The following is a 14,190-nucleotide window of genomic DNA, read 5'->3' on the forward strand; positions in this document are numbered from 1 at the left end:
TCTACAAGAGTCTGGAACTCTATTGGAGGAATGCGATACCATTCTTCCATAAGAAATTCCATAAATTGGTGTTTTGTAGATGGTGGTGGAAAACACTGTCTCAAGCACCACTCCAGAATCTCCCATAAGTGTTCAATTGGGTTGAGATCTGGTGACGACCATGGCATATGGTTTACATCATTTTCATCAAACCATTGTGGATGGGGGCATTGTCATCCTATAGGGGCAAAGCCATGGCAGCCAAAATAATGTGCTCCCCAGCATGTTATACACCCTAACTAAGCATAATGGGATGTTAATTGCTTAATTAACTCAGGAACCACAACATACGTTGTATCCTAAATATACTCCAGTGTTTCCATTATTTTGGTAGTTACCTGTACATTCCACCTGGTATAACATAAATTAATTTAACCACCAGAAACAGTGCATAGGCAAAGTATAGGTTAAGTATAAGCTGTACGTGTTCGCCCCCTTGTGGCGAGGGAGGAAGAGGACGTGAAACAGTAGCCACGGAGGTTATAGTGAAGTGACAGATACTTTAGCTGGATTTCTTCAGTGAGGTTTTCTGCTGGCCCACAAAAATGCAAGAAATCACTTATAATTTAAAACAATCGTAAGTTTAATCACTTGCTCTTCAGTTCTGAATTCAAGTTATTCTCTATTTACATATTGCATATTTTGTAGTAGTTGAAAAGAATGCAGTTCAATCCAAAATGTGCTTAGGTGAAATGGCACCAAAGGAACAGGCACTCGACTTATTTGGATTTTCACAAAAGCCATACACTTTTTAATATGCATTTCACATTTTGTAATAACCTGTCCAAATAAATTAATTAGACAATGAATTACCATGTGCATGATTGTACACAGTACACACTATCAAATAATGATGTACATCACAAGTAACCTAATAGGAAGAAGTATCAACTCAGGGCAACAGTACAGAGGAAGTTTGAGTGTGTGTTTTATGACGAGTGGACAGGTCCGAAAGCATGATCAGTGTGCTCTTCTGTTCTTTAGTAGAGGTTCAGAGAATGGGGTAAGGCTTGTGGAAGTACAGTAGTCTTGTCCACTGAAGTCTGCAATGTAAGGTTAGGTCCATATCGACAGTGGATAGGCCTGGGCTTAGGTCTGTTTCTAGGAAGTCTTTCTCAGGCTCAGCTGGCTGGTTCCGGAGTCCTCTCCTTGGCCACAGGGGCTTCCTTCATGCGGTCTCGCCCCTGTTGGAGAGTGTGCTCTGTGGGGCCCAGACGGACGATCTTCCCACTTCCCAGGCACTCATCCCCCTTGTACAGCACTGCAAACTGGGGGAGATGAGCGAAGTGAATATGGAGAAATTAGAAGGGAGGGTAGTGATGAGCAGGCATTGACGGAAGCTTTGACGCAAGGCTATTCAGTCAATGTTGAGGTAGATGAGACGGGCACAGAAAATTGATGTTAGTGGGAGACATTAATGCTGAATATTAACTACTAGTCCCTCTGAACTAACCTCCACATCTGAGCGCATACACACACCACTATTCTCTATCGCTTCATCTACCCTCACTCTGGCCTCGAGCCCAGAGCTCCAAGACAAACGCGCCTCAGCCATATTGTTCTCTCAGAGCAGTGGGTTATGGGATAGCGCATGAAGAAAGGGGGGTAATCCAAGCGTGGACAAGGCTCTTTGTACCCTGACTAGAGTCTGGAGTAATCCCTGTCAGAGAAACCAGAGACGCACTGGAGCAGCTGGCTACGTTTGTTGGGCCTATGATAGGCCGTTGTTAGCTAGCTAATCAGGATCTTAAGGAATAACACACTGGGACTAACACACCAGCTCAACTAAAACCACTGTAATGGTTCATGGGTTGGCTTTACTCTTAAAAGCTGACCTAACGACAATAAATCAATTTGAAAATGGCCTAAAGAAATGTTACTCATAGTTGAAATTCTTCTGAGAACAAAACATCCCTAGAAAGTAATGAAACCAACTGCCCAAACTCTGAAAAGGGTGAGACAGGTGGCTTACTATGTGTGGGAAACAGAGAGCTTACCTGTCCTGGTGTGAGTGCTCTGATCGGCTGAGACAGCATGATCCACACAGAGCCATCCATGTTCAAGGTCACAGTGCAAGGGGCTGGAGATAAACAACCTCACTGTGTTATTAACATGTTACTAACACTTTTGAAGGGTACATTTTTACTCAATAAAGCTGTTTTAAAAGCCGTATGGGAGGTATTGTTATTCCCCCCCCCCCAACTTTGTCATATCCAATTACGATTGGATGGGTCCGGGAGAGGCGACGGTCGAGTCATGCTTCCTCCGAAACATGACCCGCCAAATCGTGCTCCTTATAACACCCGCCCGCATAACCCGTTAACCAGGAAACACCATTCAACTGGCACCCGGGCCCACTACAAGGAGACGCTAAAGCGCGATGAGCAAAGTAAAGCCCCACCCCCAGCCAAACCCTCCCTTAACCCTGATGACGCTTGACCAATTTTGCGCTGCCCTATGGGACTGCCGGTCACGGCAAAGTTGTGACACAGCCTGGGATCGAACCTGGGTCTGTAGTGACGCTGCGACTGCAGATGCAGTGCATTAGACCGCTGCGCCACTCGGGAGGTAAAGGTATTGTTAATGACACATCCTTACAAATTGTGTCTGGCCCTAACTTGTTATTTCACTCACTGAGAGGCATCTGGTGGATGAAGCGGAAGTGACACTCCATCATCTTAGTCTGGATCAGCTCCGTGGGAGGGTCCTCCGTTATCCAATGGAAACGATCTGTTCGTACCGTGTCTCTGAATAGAGCCGGGTGATTGGTGGTCGGACCCTGATGTTAGGGAGATTAGAATCAGAATCCCATTGAGAATCAACAGCATGGAGGTGGGAGATCTGCCTGTATTGTAGTCGGGCCGGTTGTTTAGGACAACATTAGGTATAACAGTATTGAAGAGGTAGAAACCATTCCTTACCACAAACACTTCTCCAGTAGTAATGTCTTTGTCCACAACAAACCATGCATCCCTCTGCCCACCAATCCTCGCCCTTTGGCCTAGTGTCAGGGTGAACCAACCTGAAAGGAAGTAGGGGATGAGAACCAGTCGTTAATGTAAAGTTTTACTATTGGAAGAGCAGTACTCTTATAAGGATAGTGGGACAAGCACTATCATAGAAGATACCACTGAGGATATCACACAGCATTACCTTGATGTTCCCCCATGATCTTGCCATCCTCAATGGAGACAAAGTTCCCCGGTTTTGGCTCTAAATACTGACAGAAGAACAGGAATGCAGATGTTATCACAAACATGTTTATTTATTACTATGACCAGTGTATCTCAATAATGAACTTCATACAGTAGTTGTTTTCTTCATACAGTGTGTGTATTTGAATTCATACCTCTAGAATGAAATCCTCAAATTTCCTTTCTCCAATAAAGCAGATGCCCATACTCTGGAAACAGATGATATTCAGTGTTGCCACACAGTCCACGGAAAAAATACAACTGACTTCGTAAGATGTAATCTATGTCAATACAGTGTAATTAGGGTGTAGGCCAAACAACAACAATGCAATTCAATTATGTTCAACTTTCGTTAATCTGTAGGCAGCTCAGAGAGGAGAGATGATCAATGCTTTATCTACACTCCTGTCCGTATGTACTTGGACAGCGAAACTAACATTTTACATTTGGCTCTATACTCCAGCATTTTAGATCTGAGATCAAATGTTTCATATGAGGTGAATGTACAGCACGTCACCTTTTTTTATAGGCTATATTCATACACATTTATTTTACAGCTGAGAAAGGAAAGCACTTGTCCCCACCCCCATGTGAAGAAGTCACATGTATTTGGACAAATTCACTAATAGTGTATCAATAACAGGGGACATTAGCATTTTTGGGTATGACCTTTATTCATGATTTTGGGGGTATGATCGTCATTATTCATGAATGATCATCCGTAATCATGGTAGCATGCACATTAAGACCAGATACCACGCCCTAACAGGCTATTTTTCCCCTTTACTCATATCAGAATAAAAATGTACCAGTTGAAAAGTAAAACATTTTGATTTAAAAATATGCAAATCCTCAATAAATATAAAAACACTTCACACGTATGACGGATGCATACGCCTTGATCATACCAACAGCGTCATTGCGCAAAATGTTGTGCAGAATCATCTGGATGTGTGTGCGACAAAAGTTCAACATTCACCTGCTGCCATTTTTTGTCAAGAGGTCCACACATATGATCGATAAATCCAACCTATGCACCACACAGAATGCAGTCCAACTGACTCTGCAACACAATCCTGCGAGTCGAACGCAGCGTTCCATTGGAAATTAATGTACTTCTGGTGTACCAAACGGCAATGACACTGTCGGGGTGACGGAGGCGATATTTTGCATAAAACCTACAGATAAAACGCCACAAGATATCAAAAAAGGCCTTTGGACAAGTCTGGCTGTAAGTCCTAAGAACCAGTGTGTGGAATAATGTAAATGTACCTCCTTTGAAGGCTGAGAAAAAGGTAATTTTGAGAAAATGGCCGATAAAGACAGGCCGGGCAAAGTTGAATTACTGTTTAATGGATGCCGCCCTTTTTCTGCAAAAAAATGTTTTTGTCTATAATGCACTGTCCAAGCTTGAACTATATACACTACCGATCAAAAGTTTGGGGTCACTTAGAAATGTCCTTGTTCTAGGCCTCCTCTGTCCAGTGTCTGTTTTTTTGCCCATCTTAATCTTTCCCTTTTATTGGCCAGTCTGAGATATAGGTTTGTCTTTGCAACCCTGCCTAGAATTCAGCATCCCGGAGTCACCTCCTCACTGTTGGCGTTGAGACTGGTGTTTTGCGGGTACAATTTAATGAAGCTGCCCACAAAATTGCAAAAGGGTTTTCTAATGATCAATTAGCCTTCAAAAATGATAAACTTGGATTACCTAACACAACATGCCATTGGAACACAGGAGTGATGGTTGCTGATAATGGGCCTCCGAACGTCTACGTAGATATACCATTAAAAAAATGAGCCCTTTCCAGCTACAATAATCATTTACAACATTAACAATGTCAACACTGTATTTCTGATCAATTTTATTTCTAAGTGATCCCCAAATTTTTGAACAGTAGTGTAGATTGATGCTTCTAATTGTACATGTTATAAACTACACTTATGATGATGATAGGCTATACTCTATGGCTGGATTTATGTATTTTTTTCAAGACTACATTCATTTGGCAGACCTAACTTGATTGACCCTGTTTCTACAAGGCCTAGGTCTGAGAGGCCTAAATCATATTTCTTACCTCATATTAAAGTTGACATTCTGTACTTGTCGCCTCATGAAATATTTGATCTCAAATCGAAAATGCGGGAGTACAGAGACAAATGTAAATGTTTTTGCTTTAATGCCCCAAAACAGTACATACAGAGGGCAGTGTATCGGTCTGTGTGGTTCGTTACCTCTTTCTTCTTCAGGACGTGTTGGAAGCCGGCCTCGGCTGCAATCTTCTTCACGTAGTCTTTGGTGAGTCCCGACAGGGGAAAGACTGTACGCCGCAAAGCATCCTGAGAAATCTGGCTGAGGAAGAATGTCTGGTCCTTAAAACGGTCCGCTCCCTGGTACAACCTCACCGCTTCAACGGAGATAACAAAGGGTTAAAAATCTGAGATCCCAATCTAATGACAGCCCTATAATAATCGGTCCCTATATCAAATATAACCAATGGTGGTACTCATTCAAGTTCCCTGATTTTCTCCACACATATCAAATGTCTACAGGCTTACAGATAAAAGCCTTTCACATATAAAACTCGGTACCCTGGACCGTTTTTGAGAATTCTACATATTCTGATTTCACAAGGCCTGAAAATAACCGTTTCAGGGTGTGATTAAGCAAGACGCACATTCTACACGACGTTAGCGAGCTAGCTTCTTTACAACGGGCAAAAAAGTAGCCACGCGGCAGCGCGAGTCGCGTCATAATACCTGGTACCTAGGTCCTGGATCTTGGACCCACTACTCACGCAGGTCCAGGTTTCATTTCAACCAGGGTTTGTTTGCATTTCACACATACCTTATAGCGCTGATCAGGGTACCAAACGCTCCAGGATCATAAGGGGATACAGTGAGGGGGAAAAGTATTTGATCCCCTGCTGATTTTGTACGTTTGCCCACTGACAAAGAAAGTAGCAGTCTATCATTTTAATGGTAGGTTTATTTGAACAGTGAGAGACAGAATAACAACAAAAATCCAGAAAAACGCATGTCAAAAATGTTATAAATTGATTTGCATTTTAATGAGGGAAATAAGTATTTGACCCCTCTGCAAAACATGACTTAGTACTTGGTGGCAAAACCATCTGACCACAACACTTTCATCCAGTTGTCCTCTGAATCATTCAGATGTTCATTGGCAAACTTCAGACGGGCATGTATGTGTGCTTTCTTGAGCTGGTGGACCTTGCGGCCGCTGCAGGATTTCAGTCCTTCACGGCGTAGTGTGTTACCAATTGTTTTCTTGGTGACTATGGTCCCAGCTGCCTCCCGTGTAGTTCTGGGCTGATTCCTCACCGTTCTCATGATCATTGCAACTCCACGAGATGAGATCTTACATGGAGCCCCAGGCCGAGGCAGATTGACAGTTCTTTTGTGTTTCTTCCATTTGCGAATAATCATACCAACTGTTGTCACCTTCTCACCAAGCTGCTTGGCGATGGTCTTGTAGCCCATTCCAGCCTTGTGTAGGTTATGTGGACAGGTGTCTTTTATACAGGTAACAAACTGAGATTAGGAGCACTCCCTTGAAGAGTGTGCTCCTAATCTCAGCTCGTTACCTGTATAAAAGACACCTGGGATCCAGAACTCTTTCTGATTGAGAGGGGGGGGTCAAATACTTATTTCCCTCATTAAAATGCAAATCAATTTATAACATTTTTGACATGCGTTTTTCTGGATTTTTTTGTTGTTATTCTGTGTCTCACTGTTCAAATAAACCTACCATTGAAATTATAGACTGATCATTTCTTTGTCAGTGGGCAAACGTATATAAAATCAGCAGGGAATCAAATACTTTTCCCCCCTCACTGTATGTGAAAGAACCCAAAGTCTCCATATTGTTGTAGAGGTAAGATTGACATAATAATAATAATAAAACATTGGTATGAGAAAAGCACAGAAAGATGTTGAGAGGAGGTTGTTGTTGTTGTTCTTACGGTTCCGGATCTCAAAGCGGTCTCTGAAGACATGTTTAGGGGGAGGAGCCACATGCCTCTGTTTGAAGACATCTTCATCCTCCTGAGATGTCCTGGCATAGTGGCCTGTCGCCATGGCATCAGCTCCTAGGGGGGAAAATCAGCAACAACACAATATTCTCTTTTATTTTTGTACAAGCTCCGTTTCTTTAAATGGTACTTGAAGGTCTTAGCATACTTGGATGTTTTTCATGATATAATGCATAGTAATACTGAGCATTATTACGCTACATACCCAAGCCGTTGATGGCATAATTGTAGAAGTGGTTGAATTTGATGTGTTTGTTGCACAGAATGTCTGGATTTGGTGTCCTGCCCTTCTCATATTCCTTCAAAAGATTGCTGAAGAAAGGAGACATTGGTCAGACATTGAGAAACAGAGCAATCTGGGGTGGGTGGGTATAATTTGTGGAACGTTCCAACAGGAATCTCTTCCAAAAACGTTGTAAATAACAAGGTTGCCAACAAACAACGCACATACAAAGTTGTATAGCGGTAGAATAAGATACCAGGGAGTGGGCTATTTCATAAAGTTTTTCACTCACCACGGTTATGCTGAAAAATGTCTGTCCTCACTCTGGTAGTCGATGGATAAACATTAAGAATACGCTACATGGTGAGTTGATGCCTATTCGGCAACTAGTTAGCTAGGTGAATTGATTATGCTACTTTGTATGCGTTGTTTGTTGGCAACCTTGTACTTTACAAAATGTTTGGAACTGATTCCTATTGGAACGTTCCACAAATTATACCCATCCATCTGGGGTATATTCACTATCAGATTCCTGTTGGAACGTTCCACAAATTATACCCATCCATCTGGGGTATATTCACTATCAGATTCCTGTTGGAACGTTCCACAAATTATACCCATCCTTCTGGGGTATATTCACTATCAGATTCCTGTTGGAACGTTCCACAAATTATACCCATCCTTCTGGGGTATATTCACTATCAGATTCCTGTTGGAACTTTCCACAAATTATACCCATCCTTCTGGGGTATATTCACTATCAGATTCCTGTTGGAACTTTCCACAAATTATACCCATCCATCTGGGGTATATTCACTATCAGATTCCTGTTGGAACGTTCCACAAATTATACCCATCCATCTGGGGTATATTCACTATCAGATTCCTGTTGGAACGTTCCACAAATTATACCCATCCATCTGGGGTATATTCACTATCAGATTCCTGTTGGAACGTTCCACAAATTATACCCATTCATCTGGGGTATATTCACTATCAGATTCCTGTTGGAACGTTCCACAAATTATACCCATCCATCTGGGGTATATTCACGATCAGATTCCTGTTGGAACGTTCCACAAATTATACCCATTCATCTGGGGTATATTCACTATCAGATTCCTGTTGGAACGTTCCACAAATTATACCCATCCATCTGGGGTATATTCACTATCAGATTCCTGTTGGAACGTTCCACAAATTATACCCATCCATCTGGGGTATATTCACGATCAGATTCCTGTTGGAACGTTCCACAAATTATACCCATTCATCTGGGGTATATTCACTATCAGATTCCTGTTGGAACGTTCCACAAATTATACCCATCCATCTGGGGTATAATTCACTATCAGATTCCTGTTGGAACGTTCCACAAATTATACCCATCCATCTGGGGTATATTCACGATCAGATTCCTGTTGGAACGTTCCACAAATTATACCCATTCATCTGGGGTATATTCACTATCAGATTCCTGTTGGAACGTTCCACAAATTATACCCATCCATCTGGGGTATATTCACTATCAGATTCCTGTTGGAACGTTCCACAAATGATATCCACCCATCTGGGGTATATTCATTTATCAGATTCTGTTGCAAACGGAAAACGTTTTGCAACGAAAATGTGTGTTTCTATTGGACAAATTCAGATAGGTCGCTTCCCATTTCGTTCCATTTTCTCTGTTTGGTTCTTAAACGGTAAACGGTTTCATTTGCAAGACAATGAACACACCCCAGATCTAGCCTTGTGACACCAACCTAATCCCGTGATAACTCACATTATTTCAATTAAGGTGAGTGCAGCTGTCTGCTTAGCCGGGCTACAACTGTTCCAATTATACAGATTTAACAATCATCTAATTAAGGAGGATACCTACGTGAACACTTCGTGCCAGTACTCTTTGACGTAGGATACTTGATGGAAAGGTATGTCCAGATTCTGGCACACTTTGTAGGCATCTTCACAGTCCTTTTCGGATGAACACACCCCATTCTCATCCAGGGAATCCCAGTTCTTCATAAACACTCCAGTAACGTGGTACCCTGTCAATAAAACAAGCCAATGGGAAGACGTGAAACTTACAGTAAACAAGAAACATTAGATATAAAATAAAACATATTCCGTTAACTCTTTTTTTATGTCAGTGTATTTGTATCGTCTCAATGAGTTTAGCTAACGTTAATGTTGAGTGTTCCAGTGAAGAAACGTCTCACCTCTTCTTCTGAGTAACAAAGCCGTTACAGAGCTGTCAACTCCCCCAGACATCGCGCACACGACATGTCTCACGACACCCATGATTTGTCGCAACTATTTGCCAGGAAAATACGTTTTGAATTGACTAATTCAGGTTACAGCTTAACTTTAACTTTTTCGGACAGACGCGGCCATTTCTTCGTTCCGTCTCAAAACAATGTCCGACTAGAAACAAGTCGCGTGTGGCTTTACCTACAGAATAACTGAAACACTGTGTAAACATAACGGAGCTGTTGAAATTCTGCTCCGTAAATTGGATACAAATCTCGAAAATCCACACATTTGCATATATTTTTCGAAAGTATCAAGGTACGTTGACAATAATTATACATGTCTCTGATTATATTGACTGTTACACCCGCAAACGTGGAATATATTGCACAAATGTGTAGATCTGTAGTAACAGTTCCACCATATCAATGGTGAGATCATTTTGTGTTACGTGATTTCATTAACGTTAACTCTTTTTGCAAGTATTAACAGAGCAGACGAATGAAACGAGTCATAAGTATAATCCTTCTCATTAAATCAAATGTTGTTGGTCACATACACGTGATTATCAGGGTGTAGCGAAATGCTTGTGCTTTTAGCCCCCGACAGTGCAGTAATATATTATAAATTACACAACATATACACAATACACACAAATCCAAGTAGGAATGAATTAAGACTGTACATATGGACGAGTGATGTCAGAGCGGAACGGATTAAGATGGAGTAGAATAGTATAGAATACAGTATATACATATGAGATGAGTAATGCCAGATATGTCAACATTATTAAAGTCACTAGTGTTCCATTCCTTAAAGTGGCCAGTGATTCCTAGTTTATGCCTATAGGCAGCAGCCTCTAATGTGCTAGTGATGGCTGTTTAACAGTCTGATGGCCTTGAGATAGAAGCTGTTTTTCAGTCTCTCGGTCCCAGCTTTGATGCACCTGTATTGACCTCGCCTTCTGAATGATAGCGTGGTGAACAGGTAGTGGCTCGGGTGCTTAAAGTGTCCCGGAGGGCGGCTAGTTTGCCCCCGGTAATGCGTTGGGCAGACCGCACCACCCTCTGGAGAGCCTTGGGGTTGCAGGTGGTGCAGTTGCCGTACCAGGCAGTGATACAGCCCGACAGGATGCTTTCAATTGTGCATCTGTAAAAGTTTGTAAGGGTTTTAGGTGACACGCCAAATTTCTTTAGCCTCCTGAGGTTGAAGAGGCTCTGTTGCGCCTTCTTCACCACACTGTCTGTGTGGGGGGTCCATTCCAGTTTGTCATTGATGTGTAAGCCAAGGAACTTGAAGCGGGGGTGCACTCTCTGCTGTTTCCTGAAGTCCACAATCATCTCCTTTGTTTTGTTGATGTTGAGTGAGAGGTTGTTTTCTATGTAAATTAATGACTGGTTTTAGGATAATCCCACCAAAGAGTGTTTCGAACCACTTTGATACAACTCTGTGGTTGTCTTCAAGCATGGTGGACGTGCCACTATCAGTGAAAGCCATCACTTTGGATCTGCTAAGAGATGCCAGAGAGACAGTGAGGACCAGTCCTTTGGGAGTCATCAACACTCCTATGATCCCATGGTGCCAAACAACACTACCGCTCAACATCCCCTGTAACATCCACATCAAACTGGAGAACATGCAGAGAACTGGTGAGTTTGTGTATGAATTAGATGCCTTAGTCAGACACATTTACATTACTACTGTACAAGTTTCAATTAATAATGTAGGCTGTTTTGTGGTAGATATATCGATAGACATGGTTGATGTTGGACATTGAGAGTGATACAATAACAGCAGTTTCATGTCATTGTGTTAATTGCCAGGTTCGTTTAAGATAAGAGGAGTGGCCAACCAGTTTGCCAGGAGACCAAAAGGAGCCCATTTTGTCACCATGTCTGCAGGGAACTATGGGAAGTCTTTTGCGTATGCCTCTAAACACTACGGCTCCAAGGGGAAAGTGGTGATGCCAGAGACAGCCCCTGTATCCAGATCTACACTCATACAAGTCAGGTTCTTCTTTCCAATTGACTGCTTCAGTCTTTAATTGTATCACCTAAAATGACACGTCTGAAAATAACCAAACATATTGGTCCATTCGCTCCAGAATTTTGGATGTGAGGTGGAACGGGTGCCTACAACCTGTCTGATGAACGTGGTGAATCGTTGTGTCCAGGAGGAAAACATGACGTTCCTCCACTCATATGACGACCTGGACCTGATTGCAGGACATGCCAGGTATAGAACAGCCGAACAAGGCAACACAACCAGCTTCCTCTTTTAGAGGGAAAATAAAATGCTGGTCTGTCTCTCGCTGTCTGTCTCTCTCTCTCACTCCCCACCCTCTCTACCTCCCCCTCTCTCTGTGCTGCAGTCTAGGTTTTGAAGTACTGGAGGTGATGCCCCAGCCTGATGTAGTGGTGGTGTGCTGTGGAGGAGGAGGTCTACTGGCTGGGGTGGCTGCTGCCATCAAATTGGCCGGCTGCGAGAAGACAAGGATCTATGGGGTAGAGCCAGAAGGAGGTACATAACACCTGTTGTTGTAATCTCACCAAGACAATATCAGGCAGGGCTTTTTACAACTAAGATACACCACAAACTGATATACATGAACATACACATGGGACAATATAGTGAGGGGTTAATATACAGTATGGCCATTTTGTTGACCTTCATTTCCCGTCTTTGATTCATTAGCCTGCACCATGTACACAAGTTTCATCGAGAAGAAGCCTGTAGGCATGGACACCAAGAGCATCGCGTCAGGACTGGCTCCACCTTTTGCAGGTGCAGTACATTGGCTAGACCTAAATAAATCCTAAAAGATCAGGACATAAGAGGGAACAACTTTGTCTTCATCTGGAATGAACCATAGCCAAGCAAACAAATCTGCGAAGTGTGACTTCTTTACCTGGGCTAACTCCCTGATGTGCTTTTGTACCATAAGTCACGTAAAGGTTCAAACATCTACCATTGCTAACTGCCTGGTGTGTTGTTGTTCCCCCCCAGGCACCCTGCCCTACGAGCTGTGCCAGCGCTACGTTGAGGAGATCGTACTGGTGAGCGATGAGGAGATCAAGGCTGCCGTGTCGACCCTGTACAGGGCGGGGCTCCTGGTGGAACCGTCAGGGTCCGCGGCATTCGCAGCCATCGCTAACGACAGAATCCCTGACATTGCTGGGAGGAACGTGGTGGTCATCCTCAGTGGAGGAAACATCGGCAAAGACGAGCTCACTAACTTCCCTGATTGAATATCTAGTTACTTACTTACATAGTAATTGTTCTACTCATGAAGCATAGGCCACAAACAACAGTTTTCCAGTGTATTTAGTCCCGGTGATTTGTTCAAGTTCTCCTCATGCGTTTCCCCATTGAATATTCACAAAGTTAGTATAACAGTGACTACTACAGAGAATAAATAATGATTATTCCAACCAGTCTGAGTTAGGAGAAATTATGCATTCTTATTTTACTACATTGACTGTTACAGAGAAGAAAGAATGACCATTGCTCTAACCAGCTAAAGTTAGGTGCAAATCATGCATTATTTTTCTCACTAATACTTTTTATACTGTGATAGTTTCTTTTTGCAAATAAACTATGCAATGTATTCAATATCAGGGAACATATGCTGTGTTTGATCACTGAAATGTCAACAACTCAACTGTGCTCTTTGTTCAAATGAAAGACAAATTCTCATGTCCATACTGCATAGCAATCACTTGATGGGGTGTATACTGAGTTTGAGTTTATTTTTCAGTAAAAGTGACGGTTTTAGCCAGCCGGCTAATTTTCAACCGCAGTCCCTGGGCAGGTTATTAAAAACAATTACAATACAGACAATAGCAACATAGAACAAGCAAAACATAGCAACATAGGACAAGCAAGACATAGCATACAGACAGAGCAACATAGGACAAGCAAGACGTAGCATACAGACAGAGCAACATAGAACAAAAAGCAGCAAGACAAAATTCATAAAAGCAACAAAGTGTTTCCACACCTCACAAGCTACAGACAACAGACAACATGGAAAGTGGCAACACACAGCTAGGGACCGTGTTCACAAATCTGATTGACCTTTAGCCATGTCTTCAAGCATTTTGTGAAAGTGTGATATGTGGTGCAGTTATGTTTTTTTTTTTTTTTTTATTTCACCTTTATTTAACCAGGTAGGCTAGTTGAGAACAAGTTCTCATTTGCAACTGCGACCTGGCCAAGATAAAGCATAGCAGTGTGAACAGACAACACAGAGTTACACATGGAGTAAACAATTAGCAAGTCAATAACACAGTAGAAAAAATGGGCAGTCTATATACAATGTGTGCAAAAGGCATGAGGAGGTAGGCGAATAATACAATTTTGCAGATTAACACTGGAGTGATAAATGATCAGATGGGCATGTACAGGTAGAGATATTGGTGTGCAAAAGAGC

At 42.4% G+C, this 14,190-nt stretch overlaps 2 protein-coding genes across 5 annotated transcripts; one reads left to right on the forward strand and one right to left on the reverse strand.

The window, feature by feature from the left end:
• Positions 1 to 601: 601 nt before the first annotated feature.
• On the reverse strand, positions 602 to 9,876 carry trmu (tRNA 5-methylaminomethyl-2-thiouridylate methyltransferase). Of its 2 annotated transcripts, none has more exons than XM_035748567.2 (11): positions 9,728 to 9,876; positions 9,391 to 9,556; positions 7,491 to 7,597; positions 7,217 to 7,342; positions 5,466 to 5,638; positions 3,389 to 3,442; positions 3,193 to 3,259; positions 2,961 to 3,061; positions 2,674 to 2,818; positions 2,037 to 2,119; positions 602 to 1,307 (listed from the first exon to the last, which is right to left on the reverse strand). In XM_035748567.2, exons 1-11 carry the CDS (start codon positions 9,807 to 9,809, stop codon positions 1,161 to 1,163), a joined length of 1,251 nt encoding a protein of 416 aa, XP_035604460.1. In that variant the 5' UTR covers positions 9,810 to 9,876; the 3' UTR covers positions 602 to 1,160. The 2 variants fall into 2 exon arrangements, with proteins under 2 accessions (XP_035604460.1, XP_052347708.1); XM_052491748.1 differs by having other exon boundaries at positions 3,389 to 3,514.
• On the forward strand, positions 9,285 to 13,370 carry srr (serine racemase). Of its 3 annotated transcripts, none has more exons than XM_035748569.2 (7): positions 9,285 to 9,439; positions 11,223 to 11,407; positions 11,582 to 11,763; positions 11,863 to 11,993; positions 12,130 to 12,278; positions 12,453 to 12,542; positions 12,765 to 13,370. In XM_035748569.2, the coding sequence occupies exons 1-7, from the start codon at positions 9,432 to 9,434 to the stop codon at positions 13,004 to 13,006; spliced, it is 987 nt and encodes a 328-aa protein (XP_035604462.1). In that variant the 5' UTR covers positions 9,285 to 9,431; the 3' UTR covers positions 13,007 to 13,370. The 3 variants fall into 3 exon arrangements, with proteins under 3 accessions (XP_035604462.1, XP_035604463.1, XP_035604464.1); XM_035748570.2 differs by lacking the exon at positions 9,285 to 9,439 and adding an exon at positions 9,929 to 10,076; XM_035748571.2 differs by lacking the exon at positions 9,285 to 9,439 and adding an exon at positions 9,957 to 10,076 and having other exon boundaries at positions 11,163 to 11,407.
• The last annotated feature ends 820 nt before the right edge of the window (positions 13,371 to 14,190 follow it).

Source organism: Oncorhynchus keta, chromosome 33 (assembly GCF_023373465.1).
Source record: "Oncorhynchus keta strain PuntledgeMale-10-30-2019 chromosome 33, Oket_V2, whole genome shotgun sequence".
Classification (NCBI taxonomy): domain Eukaryota; kingdom Metazoa; phylum Chordata; class Actinopteri; order Salmoniformes; family Salmonidae; genus Oncorhynchus; species Oncorhynchus keta.

Bases quoted from the DNA above. Each gene is read 5' to 3' on its own strand.
- srr (XM_035748569.2), top strand. The intron at 11,764-11,862 runs GTCAGGTTCTTC...CATTCGCTCCAG, and splicing joins CCAGATCTACACTCATACAA to AATTTTGGATGTGAGGTGGA. The intron at 11,994-12,129 runs GTATAGAACAGC...TCTGTGCTGCAG, and splicing joins CTGATTGCAGGACATGCCAG to TCTAGGTTTTGAAGTACTGG.
- trmu (XM_052491748.1), bottom strand. From the start codon at position 9,809: ATGGGTGTCGTGAGACATGTCGTGTGCGCGATGTCTGGGGGAGTTGAC. The intron at 3,062-3,192 runs GTAATGCTGTGT...ACTTCCTTTCAG, and splicing joins GATCATGGGGGAACATCAAG to GTTGGTTCACCCTGACACTA. The intron at 2,120-2,673 runs GTGAGTGAAATA...GTTTATCTCCAG, and splicing joins CATCCACCAGATGCCTCTCA to CCCCTTGCACTGTGACCTTG.